The sequence below is a fragment of the Petromyzon marinus genome, chromosome 79, assembly GCF_048934315.1.
Source record: "Petromyzon marinus isolate PM22_M1 ecotype Great Lakes invasive population chromosome 79, UKy_Petmar_22M1.pri1.0, whole genome shotgun sequence".
Classification (NCBI taxonomy): domain Eukaryota; kingdom Metazoa; phylum Chordata; class Hyperoartia; order Petromyzontiformes; family Petromyzontidae; genus Petromyzon; species Petromyzon marinus.
This window is the reverse complement of record NC_133745.1, coordinates 20,465,615-20,479,063: the sequence shown is the minus strand read 5'-3', so window position 1 is coordinate 20,479,063 and position 13,449 is coordinate 20,465,615. Positions and strand designations below refer to the sequence as shown.

General features: G+C 47.5%; 1 protein-coding gene across 4 annotated transcripts in view; it reads left to right on the top strand.

Moving 5' to 3' along the window:
* LOC116958546 (uncharacterized) overlaps nt 1-9,649 on the top strand; it is a 50,126-nt gene extending 40,477 nt beyond the window's left edge. For 2 of the 4 annotated variants that reach the window (XM_076056984.1, XM_032981202.2), the window contains exon 4: nt 8,761-8,963. In XM_076056984.1, coding sequence (XP_075913099.1) covers nt 8,761-8,828 — 68 coding nt within the window. In that variant the 3' untranslated portion in view covers nt 8,829-8,963. Of the gene's footprint in view, nt 1-8,760; nt 8,964-9,514 lie in introns of those variants that run through there. The other 2 variants (XM_076056986.1, XM_076056985.1) reach the window with 2 other exon arrangements.
* The last annotated feature ends 3,800 nt before the right edge of the window (nt 9,650-13,449 follow it).

Genomic DNA, 13,449 nt, shown 5'->3' with positions numbered 1-13,449 from the left:
ACTAGTTGCCTCTGTGGATGTGTAGGTTTTGACTTTAACATAGCCATTCCCATTACCAGTCACAAGCTAATCCCTCAGCTATTTCAATGATAAATTACTAGTTGCCTCTGTGGATGTGTAGGTTTTGACTTTAACATAGCCATTCCTGTGACCAATCACAAGCTAATCCCTCAGCTATTTGATATGTAAACCCCTTTGTCAAGGTGCCTCACTTCTCCCAACCAGCTTAAAAGTCGCTACGAATCTTAACAGCGTTCATTGAAGCTCTGTGGATGTGTAGGCCTTTACATTAACATCTATTTATGTGACCAGTCACAAGCTAATCCCTTAGCTATTTCAATGCTAACTTACTAGTTGCCTCTGTGGATGTGTAGGTTTTGACTTTAACATAGCCATTCCTGTGACCAGTCACAAGTTAATCCCTTAGCTATTTCAATGCTAAATTCTCCTGTTTGATATGTACTAGGTGCCTCTGTGGATGTGTAGGCTTTGACTTTAACATAGCTATTTCTGTGACCAGTCACAAGCTAATCCCTCAGCTATTTCAATGCTAAATTACTAGTTGCCTCTGTGGATGTGTAGGTTTTGACTTTAACATAGCCATTCCTGTGACCAGTCACAAGCTAATCCCTCAGCTATTTGATATGTAAACCCCTTTGTCAAGGTGCCTCACTTCTCCCAACCAGCTTAAAAGTCGCTACGAACCTTAACAGCGTTCATTGAAGCTCTGTGGATGTGTAGACCTTTACTTTAACATCTATTTCTTTGACCAGTCACAAGCTAATCCCTTAGCTATTTCAATGCTAAATTACTAGTTGCCTCTGTGGATGTGTAGGTTTTGACTTTAACATAGCCATTCCTGTGACCAGTCACAAGCTAATCCCTCAGCTATTTGATATGTAAACTCCTTTGTCAAGGTGCCTCACTTCTCCTAACCAGCTTAAAATTCGCTACGAATCTTAACAGCGTTCATTGAAGCTCTGTGGATGTGTAGACCTTTACTTTAACATCTATTTCTGTGATCAGTCACAAGATAATCCCTTAGCTATTTCAATGCTAAATTACTAGTTGCCTCTGTGGATGTGTAGGTTTTGACTTTAACATAGCCATTCCTGTGACCAGTCACAAGCTAATCCCTCAGCTATTTGATAGTTAAACCCCTTTGTCAAGGTGCCTCACTTCTCCCAACCAGCTTAAAAGTCGCTACGAATCTTAACAGCGTTCATTGAAGCTCTGTGGATGTGTAGGCCTTTACATTAACATCTATTTATGTGACCAGTCACAAGCTAATCCCTTAGCTATTTCAATGCTAAATTACAAGTTGCCTCTGTGGATGTGTAGGTTTTGACTTTAACATAGCCATTCCTGTGACCAGTCACAAGCTAATCCCTTAGCTATTTCAATGCTAAATTCTCCTGTTTGATATGTACTAGGTGCCTCTGTGGATGTGTAGGCTTTGACTTTAACATAGCTATTTCTGTGACCAGTCACAAGCTAATCCCTCAGCTATTTCAATGCTAAATTACTAGTTGCCTCTGTGGATGTGTAGGTTTTGACTTTAACATAGCCATTCCTGTGACCAGTCACAAGCTAATCCCTCAGCTATTTGATATGTAAACCCCTTTGTCAAGGTGCCTCACTTCTCCCAACCAGCTTAAAAGTCGCTACGAACCTTAACAGCGTTCATTGAAGCTCTGTGGATGTGTAGGCCTTTACTTTAACATCTATTTCTTTGACCAGTCACAAGCTAATCCCTTAGCTATTTCAATGCTAAATTACTAGTTGCCTCTGTGGATGTGTAGGTTTTGACTTTAACATAGCCATTCCTGTGACCAGTCACAAGCTAATCCCTTAGCTATTTCAATGCTAAATTACTAGTTGCCTCTGTGGATGTGTAGGTTTTGACTTTAACATAGCCATTTCCGTGACCAGTCACAAGCTAATCCCTCAGCTATTTCAATGCTAAATTACTAGTTGCCTCTGTGGATGTGTAGGTTTTGACTTTAACATAGCCATTCCTGTGACCAGTCACAAGCTAATCCCTTAGCTATTTCAATGCTAAATTACTAGTTGCCTCTGTGGATGTGTAGGTTTTGACTTTAACATAGCCATTCCTGTGACCAGTCACAAGCTAATCCCTCAGCTATTTGATATGTAAACTCCTTTGTCAAGGTGCCTCACTTCTCCTAACCAGCTTAAAATTCGCTACGAATCTTAACAGCGTTCATTGAAGCTCTGTGGATGTGTAGACCTTTACTTTAACATCTATTTCTGTGATCAGTCACAAGATAATCCCTTAGCTATTTCAATGCTAAATTACTAGTTGCCTCTGTGGATGTGTAGGTTTTGACTTTAACATAGCCATTCCTGTGACCAGTCACAAGCTAATCCCTTAGCTATTTCAATGCTAAATTACTAGTTGCCTCTGTGGATGTGTACGTTTTGACTTTAACATAGCCATTTCCGTGACCAGTCACAAGCTAATCCCTCAGCTATTTCAATGCTAAATTACTAGTTGCCTCTGTGGATGTGTAGGTTTTGACTTTAACATAGCCATTCCTGTGACCAGTCACAAGCTAATCCCTTAGCTATTTCAATGCTAAATTACTAGTTGCCTCTGTGGATGTGTAGGTTTTGACTTTAACATAGCCATTCCTGTGACCAGTCACAAGCTAATCCCTTAGCTATTTCAATGCTAAATTACTAGTTGCCTCTGTGGATGTGTAGGTTTTGACTTTAACATAGCCATTTCCGTGACCAGTCACAAGCTAATCCCTCAGCTATTTCAATGCTAAATTACTAGTTGCCTCTGTGGATGTGTAGGTTTTTGACTTTAACATAGCCATTCCTGTGACCAGTCACAAGCTAATCCCTTAGCTATTTCAATGCTAAATTACTAGTTGCCTCTGTGGATGTGTAGGTTTTGACTTTAACATAGCCATTCCTGTGACCAGTCACAAGCTAATCCCTCAGCTATTTGATATGTAAACTCCTTTGTCAAGGTGCCTCACTTCTCCTAACCAGCTTAAAATTCGCTACGAATCTTAACAGCGTTCATTGAAGCTCTGTGGATGTGTAGACCTTTACGTTAACATCTATTTCTGTGATCAGTCACAAGATAATCCCTTAGCTATTTCAATGCTAAATTACTAGTTGCCTCTGTGGATGTGTAGGTTTTGACTTTAACATAGCCATTCCTGTGACCAGTCACAAGCTAATCCCTCAGCTATTTGATAGTTAAACCCCTTTGTCAAGGTGCCTCACTTCTCCCAACCAGCTTAAAAGTCGCTACGAATCTTAACAGCGTTCATTGAAGCTCTGTGGATGTGTAGGCCTTTACATTAACATCTATTTCTGTGACCAGTCACAAGCTAATCCCTCAGCTATTTCAATGCTAAATTACTAGTTGCCTCTGTGGATGTGTAGTTTTTGACTTTAACATAGCCATTCCTGTGACCAGTCACAAGCTAATCCCTTAGCTATTTCAATGCTAAATTCTCCTGTTTGATATGTACTAGGTGCCTCTGTGGATGTGTAGGCTTTGACTTTAACATAGCTATTTCTGTGACCAGTCACAAGCTAATCCCTCAGCTATTTCAATGCTAAATTACTAGTTGCCTCTGTGGATGTGTAGGTTTTGACTTTAACATAGCCATTCCTGTGACCAGTCACAAGCTAATCCCTCAGCTATTTGATATGTAAACCCCTTTGTCAAGGTGCCTCACTTCTCCCAACCAGCTTAAAAGTCGCTACGAACCTTAACAGCGTTCATTGAAGCTCTGTGGATGTGTAGGCCTTTACTTTAACATCTATTTCTTTGACCAGTCACAAGCTAATCCCTTAGCTATTTCAATGCTAAATTACTAGTTGCCTCTGTGGATGTGTAGGTTTTGACTTTAACATAGCCATTCCTGTGACCAGTCACAAGCTAATCCCTCAGCTATTTGATATGTAAACCCCTTTGTCAAGGTGTCTCACTTCTCCCAACCAGCTTAAAAGTCGCTACGAATCTTAACAGCGTTCATTGAAGCTCTGTGGATGTGTAGGCCTTTACATTAACATCTATTTATGTGACCAGTCACAAGCTAATCCCTTAGCTATTTCAATGCTAAATTACTAGTTGCCTCTGTGGATGTGTAGGTTTTGACTTTAACATAGCCATTCCTGTGACCAGTCACAAGCTAATCCCTTAGCTATTTCAATGCTAAATTCTCCTGTTTGATATGTACTAGGTGCCTCTGTGGATGTGTAGGCTTTGACTTTAACATAGCTATTTCTGTGACCAGTCACAAGCTAATCCCTCAGCTATTTCAATGCTAAATTACTAGTTGCCTCTGTGGATGTGTAGGTTTTGACTTTAACATAGCCATTTCCGTGACCAGTCACAAGCTAATCACTCAGCTATTTCAATGCTAAATTACTAGTTGCCTCTGTGGATGTGTAGGTTTTGACTTTAACATAGCCATTCCTGTGACCAGTCACAAGCTATAATTCCTTAGCTATTTCAATGCTAAATTACTAGTTGCCTCTGTGGATGTGTAGGTTTTGACTTTAACATAGCCATTCCTGTGACCAGTCACAAGCTAATCCCTCAGCTATTGATATGTAAACCCCTTTGTCAAGGTGCCTCACTTCTCCCAACCAGCTTAAAAGTCGCTACGAATCTTAACAGCGTTCATTGAAGCTCTGTCGTCCCGACTGGTCTGTACCTTTCACCTGAAGACGGCCGCTTGCGTTGTGGCCGAAACGTCGTGAGAATTTTATTGTCTTATTTTATCATTTTTTTCTCATTCTACGTGGTGACTTTACCGAAAGAACCAACGAAGATGAATCATTGCAGTCACGAAAGCTTCGAAACGTTTAGAGATGTTCAGAGATGTTTAGAGATGTTCAGAGATGTTTAGAGATGTTCAGAGATGTTTAGAGATGTTTAGAGATGTTTAGAGATGCTGTTATCCGCTCAGTTGAGTGGAGGAAGATCGATCGGTCGATGGCTCTTTCGATCGATCGGATTGCTCGATCGCTTGCCAGGCCTGCCGAAACTTCGGTGGTCGCTATACTCTTAACACTATACAGAGACACAGAGACCCTCAGAGACACACACAGAGACACACAGAGACACACAGAGAGACACAGAGACAAACAGAGACCCACAGAGACACACTGAGACACACAGAGACCCACAGAGACACACACAGAGACACACAGAGACCCACAGAGACACACACAGAGACCCACAGAGACACACAGAGACCCACAGACTCACAGAGACTCACAGAGACACACAGAGACACATAGAGACACACAGAGACCCACAGAGACACACACAGACCCACAGAGACACACACAGAGACACACAGATACACACAGAGACTCACAGAGACCCACAGACACACAGACATACACAGCGACTCACAGAGACTCACAGAGACACACAGACTCACACAGACTCACAGAGACTCAGAGACACACAGAGACACACAGAGACACACAGAGACACAGAGACACACAGAGACCCACAGAGACCCACAGAGACCCGCAGAGACACAGAGACTCACAGAGACACACAGACTCACAGAGACACACAGACTCACAGAGACACACAGAGACTCACAGAGACACACAGAGACCCGCAGAGACACACAGAGACCCGCAGAGACACAGAGACGCACAGAGACACACAGAGACAGAGACCCACAGAGACACACAGAGACACACAGAGACACACAGAGACCCACAGAGACACTCACAGAGACCCACAGAGACCCACTTAGACTCACAGAGACCCACAGAGACTCACAGAGACACACAGAGACTCAAAGAGACACACAGAGACTCAAAGAGACTCACAGAGACACACAGAGACCCACAGAGATACTCACAGAGACCCACAGAGACCCACAGAGACGCTCACAGACTCACTCACAGACTCACAGAGACACACAGAGACACACACAGAGACACACAGAGACTCACAGAGACCCACAGAGACACACAGAGACACACAGAGACACACAGAGACCCACAGAGACACACAGACTCACAGAGACAGAGACTCAGAGATACTCACAGAGATTCACAGAGACCCACAGAGACTCACTTAGACTCACTTAGACTCACTTAGACTCACAGAGACACACAGAGACACACAGAGACACATAGCGACCCACAGAGACCCACAGAGACATACAGAGATACACAGGGACACACAGAGAGACACAGAGACACACAGAGACTCAAAGAGACTCACAGAGATACTCACAGAGACCCACAGAAACACTCACAGACTCACAGAGACTCACAGAGAAACACAGACTCACAGAGAAACACAGACTCACAGAGACACACAGACTCACAGAAACACACAGAGGCCCACAGAGACCCACAGAGACTCACAGAGACACACAGACTCACAGAGACACACAGAGACTCAGAGACACACAGAGACACACAGAGACACAGAGACTCACAGAGACCCACAGAGACCCACAGAGACACACAGAGACCCGCAGAGACACACAGACTCACAGAGACACACAGAGACACACAGAGACACACAGAGACCCGCATAGACACACAGAGACCCGCAGAGACACACAGAGACCCGCAGAGACACAGAGACCCACAGAGACGCACAGAGACACACAGAGACAGAGACCCACAGAGACCCACAGAGACACACAGAGACACACAGAGACACAGACTCACAGAGACACACAGAGACCCACAGAGACTCACAGAGACACACAGAGACACACAGAGACTCACAGAGACACACAGAGACACAGAGACACACAGACTCACAGAGACACACAGAGACACACAGACTCACAGAGACACACAGAGACTCACAGAGACTCACAGAGACACACAGAGACCCACAGAGACTCACAGAGACTCACAGAGACACACAGAGACACACAGACTCACAGAGACCCACAGAGACACAAAGAGACTCACGGAGACCCACAGAGACACACAGACTCACAGAGACAGACAGATACACACAGACTCACAGAGACAGACAGATACACACAGACTCACAGAGACAGACAGAGACACACAGAGACACACAGAGACACACAGAGACCCACAGAGACACACAGAGACCCACAGAGACACACAGAGACCCACAGAGACTCAGAGATACTCACAGAGACCCACAGAGACCCACTTAGACTCACAGAGACCCACAGAGACTCACAGAGACACACAGAGACCCACAGATACTCACAGAGACCCACAGAGACCCACAGAGACGCTCACAGACTCACTCACAGACTCAAAGAGACACACAGAGAGACACACAGAGACCCACAGAGACACACAGAGACCCACAGAGACTCACAGAGACTCACAGAGACCCACAGAGACACAAAGAGACTCACGGAGACCCACAGAGACACACAGACTCACAGAGACAGACAGATACACACAGACTCACAGAGACAGACAGAGACACACAGAGACACACAGAGACCCACAGAGACACACAGAGACACACAGAGACCCACAGAGACACACAGAGACACACAGAGACCCACAGAGACTCAGAGATACTCACAGAGACCCACAGAGACACAAAGAGACTCACGGAGACACACAGACTCACAGAGACAGACAGATACACACAGACTCACAGAGACAGACAGATACACACAGACTCACAGAGACAGACAGAGACCCACAGAGACACACAGAGACACACAGAGACCCACAGAAACACACAGAGACCCACAGAGACCCACAGAGACACACAGAGACACACAGAGACCCACAGAGACTCAGAGATACTCACAGAGACCCACAGAGACCCACTTAGACTCACAGAGACTCACAGAGACACACAGAGACTCAAAGAGACACACAGAGACTCAAAGAGACTCACAGAGACACACAGAGACCCACAGATACTCACAGAGACCCACAGAGACCCACAGAGACGCTCACAGACTCACTCACAGACTCACAGAGACACACAGAGACACACAGAGACACACAGAGACCCACAGAGACTCACAGAGACCCACAGAGACACAAAGAGACTCACGGAGACTCAAAGAGACACACAGAGACCCACAGAGATACTCACAGAGACCCACAGAGACGCTCACAGACTCACTCACAGACTCACAGAGACACACAGAGACACACACAGAGACACACAGACACACAGAGACTCACAGAGACCCACAGAGACACACAGAGACCCACAGAGACACACAGACTCACAGAGACAGAGACTCAGAGATACTCACAGAGACACACAGAGACCCACAGAGACACACAGAGACCCACAGAGACTCAAAGAGACACACAGAGACTCAAAGAGACTCAAAGAGACTCACAGAGACACACAGAGACACACAGAGACTCAAAGAGACTCACAGAGACCCACAGAGACCCACAGAGACGCTCACAGACTCACTCACAGACTCACTCACAGACACACAGAGACACACACAGAGACACACAGACACACAGAGACTCACAGAGACACACAGAGACACACAGAGACACACAGAGACCCACAGAGACACACAGAGACAGAGACTCAGAGATACTCACAGAGATTCACAGAGACCCACAGAGACACACAGAGACACACAGACTCACAGAAACACACAGAGGCCCACAGAGACACACAGAGACTCACAGAGATACACAGAGACTCACAGACACACAGAGACACACAGAGACACCCCACCGTCTCACCCCTCCCCCACCCCTCCCCCACCCCCCACTGTCTCACCCCTGCAGGTCCGTGGAGCGAGGCCGCATTGCGGGGGGCCGCATTGCGGGCGGTGAAGGTGGAGCCTCCCGACTGAGACGTCGCTGGGGCCCTGGGTCCCTCGGTCGGTCGGTCATTCAGTCGGTCATTCGGTCGTTCATTCGGTTGGTCATTCAGTCGGTTATTCATTCAGTCGGTCGGTCATTCGGTCGGTCGGCCATTCATTCAGACGGTCGGTCATTCGGTCGTTAATTCGGTCGGTCATTCAGTCGATCATTCATTCAGTCGGTCGGTCATTTGGTCGGTCGGCCATTCACTCGGTCATTCAGTCGGTCGGTCAGTCAGTCAGTTGGTCAGTCAGTCAATCAGCCGCAAGTCGGTTGGTGGGTGGGTGGGTGGGTTGGTGGGTGGGTGGATGGTCGAGTAGGTGTGTAAGTTGTGGGTGGGTGAGTGGGTGGGTTGGTGGGTTGGTGGATGGGTTGGTGGGTGGGTTGAACGGACGACCGCAATAAACCGAGTGGCGCGCCCATTCTGTTTCACCGGTGAATGCTGATTTAAAAGCCTTAAAGACACGCTCAAGCCGCGCCATGTTCAACGCGCAACGCGCGGCCTCGCCATTGCCCTAGCGCGTTAACGAACCGGGCGAGTTCTGGTTCCGCCGACCGGCCCCGCCGAGTTCTCGCGAGTTCCGCCGGTGCCGATGGCAGCCGACGGGATGGCCCGGGTGTCGTTACGCGCGCCGGGGTTAACCCGTCGCGCCTTGCTGGGTCCCTTCGGGTTCAGGTGGCGTGGAGAGGAGCTCGCGCCGAAGGGGTGGACGGCGTGGACGGCGTGGACGGCGATAACGATGCGGAGACTTCGTGGCGAGTTGGAGGATCGGGATGAGACGCTCGCCCACGCGAAGTGGGGAGACATTTCGAAGCGATGAACGTTCTTACGGTGTCCTAGCATCCGTTCTTGTTACATTAGAAACGATAGTCCCGTGTAAGTGTATAGTAGTGTAGTGTATAGTAGTGTGTAGCGTATAGTGTAGTTGTATAGTTTAGTGTATAGTGTAGGTGTAGTAGTGTATAGTGTAGGTGTAGTAGTGTATAGTGTAGTAGTAGTAGTGTATAGTGTAGTAGTAGTAGTGTATAGTGTAGTAGTGTATAGTGTTGTAGTAGTGTATTGTAGTGTGTAGTAGTGTATTGTAGTGTGTAGTAGTGTAGTGTATTGTAGTGTAGTGTATTGTAGTGTGTAGTAGTGTGTAGTGTAGTAGTGTGTAGTGTGTAGTGTATAATAGTGTATAGCGTAGTGTATAGTTTATAATAGTGTATAGTAGTGTATAGTGTAGTAGTGTATAGTGTGTAGTAGTGTGTAGTGTATAGTAGTGTAGTGTATAGTAGTGTAGTGTAGATGCAGTGTAGTGTAGATGCAGTGTATAGTAGTGTAGATGCAGTGTATAGTAGTGTAGTTGCAGTGTATAGTAGTGTAGTGTAGATGCAGTGTATAGTAGTGTAGTGTAGATGCAGTGTATAGTAGTGTAGTGTAGATGCAGTGTATAGTAGTGTAGTGTAGATGCAGTGTATAGTAGTGTAGTGTAGATGCAGTGTATAGTAGTGTAGTGTAGATGCAGTGTATAGTAGTGTAGATGCAGTGTATAGTAGTGTAGATGCAGTGTATAGTAGTGTAGATGCAGTGTATAGTAGTGTAGATGCAGTGTATAGTAGTGCAGATGCAGTGTATTATAGTGCATATGCAGTGTATTATAGTGTGTAGTGCAGATGCAGTGTATCATAGTGTAGTGCAGATGCAGTGTATCATAGTGTGTAGTGCAGATGCAGTGTATCATAGTGTAGTGCAGATGCAGTGTATCATAGTGTAGTGCAGATGCAGTGTATTATAGTGTAGTATAGTAGTGTATAGTGTAGTGTAGATGCAGCGGCCACCGTCTGTGATGAGCAGCGTGCTAGCGTGGTTCATGCGTCACGACGCTTTCCCGTGACAGCCTTGACGTGCACCTAGCCTGGCACCAAGCGCCATGGTGTGGGGTCATGCTAATGAGATGGCCGTTGGCCATGCAAATGAGATGGGTGTGGATCATGCAAATTAGATGGGCGTGCACCATGCTAATGAGATGGGTGGAGACTATGGTAACGAGAAGGGTGGGCGTTATGCTAATTGGATGAGTGGGGCTATGCTAATGAGGCTGTACTAATGAAATGGGGGTGTGGCGACGCCCCCTAGCCACGCCCCCTATCCGCAGCTGCTTTGCCGGGATGTTGTGCAGCATTAGGAATCAACCTTACGTGCGTTGTTGTTGATGTTGTGTTGCATGTCGTGTACGGTGGTTGTAAACTCTCCTGTCGTGTCGGTGGACGTAAAACCTCCTGTCGCTGATGTGGATGTTAATAAAAGCTTTGTTCTGAGTTTCCTGCCAATGTGCGTCTCGCTCTCCCCGTGGTGAGATGTTGACTACCTCGCCTGGTACACAGGAGGTCGTGGGTTCTATCCCCGACCCTGACGACGCCTGCTGCTGATGTATATTTGGAGTCAAATACTCTACACGTGAGCTTCCACAGACTCAGAGACCCACAGAGATACATACTCAGAGACCTACAGAGACCCACACTCAGAGACATCCTACACTCATAGAGACCTACACTCATAGAGACCTACACTCATAGAGACCCACAGAGACCCACACTCACAGAGACCCACACTCAATGAGACCCACAGAGACCCAGAGATCCACACTCAGAGACCCACAGAGACTCACAGAGACACTCATAGAGACCCACAATAACAGAGACCCACAGAGACCTACACTCGTAGAGACACACAGAGACCCACACTCATAGAGACCCACAGAGACCCACACTCATAGAGCCCCACAGAGACCCACACTCGTAGAGACCCAGAGACCCACACTCATAGAGAGTCACACTCATAGAGACCCATACTCAGAGACCCACAGAGACCCACACTCATAGAGACACATAGAGACCCACACTCGTAGTGACCCACAGAGACCCACCGAGACCTATATTCACAGAGACCCACAGAGACCCACACTCGTAGAGACCCACAGAGACCTATATTCACAGAGACCCACAGAGACACACACTCATAGAGACCCACCGATGAGACCCACACTCAGAAACCCACAGAGACCTACACTCACAGAGACCCACAGAGACCCACACTCACAGAGACCCACACTCAGAGACCCACAGAGAATCACAGAGACACACACTCGTAGAGACCCACAGAGACCCACACTCGTAGAGACCCACAGAGACTTACAGAGACCCACACTCATAGAGACTCACAGAGACCCACACTCACAGAGACCCACAGAGACCCACACTCAATGAGACCCACACTCAGAGACCCACAGAGACTCACAGAGACACTCAGAGACCCATAGAGACACACACTCATAGAGACCCACAATAACAGAGACCCACAGAGACCCACACTCGTAGTGACCCACAGAGACCCACCGAGACCTATATTCATAGAGACCCACAAAGACCCACAGAGACCCACACTCGTAGAGACCCACAGAGACCCACACTCATAGAAACCCACAGAGACCCACACTCATAGAGACCCACAGAGACCCACACTCATAGAGACCCACCGACGAGACCCACACTCATAGAGACCCACACAGACCCACACTCATAGAGACCCACAGAGACCCATACTCATAGAGACCCACACTCGTAGAGACCCACAGAGACCCACACTCGTAGAGACCCACAGACCCACACTCACAGAGACCCACAGAGACCCACACTCATAGTGACCCACAGAGACCCACACTCATAGAGACCCACAGAGACTCACACTCATAGAGACCCACAGAGACCCACACTCACAGAGACCCACAGAGACCCCCACTCAGAGACCCACAGAGACACACACTCATAGAGACCCACAGAGACCCACACCCACAGAGACCCACACTCACAGAGACCCACAGAGACCCACACTCACAGAGACCCACACTCACAGAGACCCACAGAGACCCATACTCATAGATACCCACACTCATAGAGACCACAGAGACCCACACTCACAAAGACCCACAGAGACCCACACTCATAGAGACCCACAGAGACCCACACTCATAGAGACCCACACCCACAGAGACCCACACTCACAGAGACCCACAGAGACCCACACTCGTAGAGACCCACAGAGACCCACACCCACAGAGATCCACACTCACAGAGACCCACAGAGACCCACTCGTAGAGACCCACACTCATAGAGACATACAGAGACCCACACTCATAGAGACCCACACTCATAGAGACCCACACTCATAGAGACCCACACTCATAGAGACCCACACTCATAGAGACCCACACCCACAGAGACCCACACTCACAGAGACCCACAGAGACCCACACCCACCTCTAGAGACCCACACCCACAGAGACCCACAGAGACCCACACCCACCTCTAGAGACCCACACTCACAGAGACCCACAGAGACCCACACTCGTAGAGACCCACACTCATAGAGCCATACAGAGACCCACACTCATAGAGACCCACACTCACAGAGACTCACAGAGACCCACACTGAAACTAAACAATGTTGATGTTACCAGGTGTAAGACCATACATCGCTACTGTGGAGTAGAAGCGGTACCTGGCCTCCACAGATGATAGCAGCTCAACCACCTGGGCTGACGTCATCATAATCATCACGTGGGCTGACG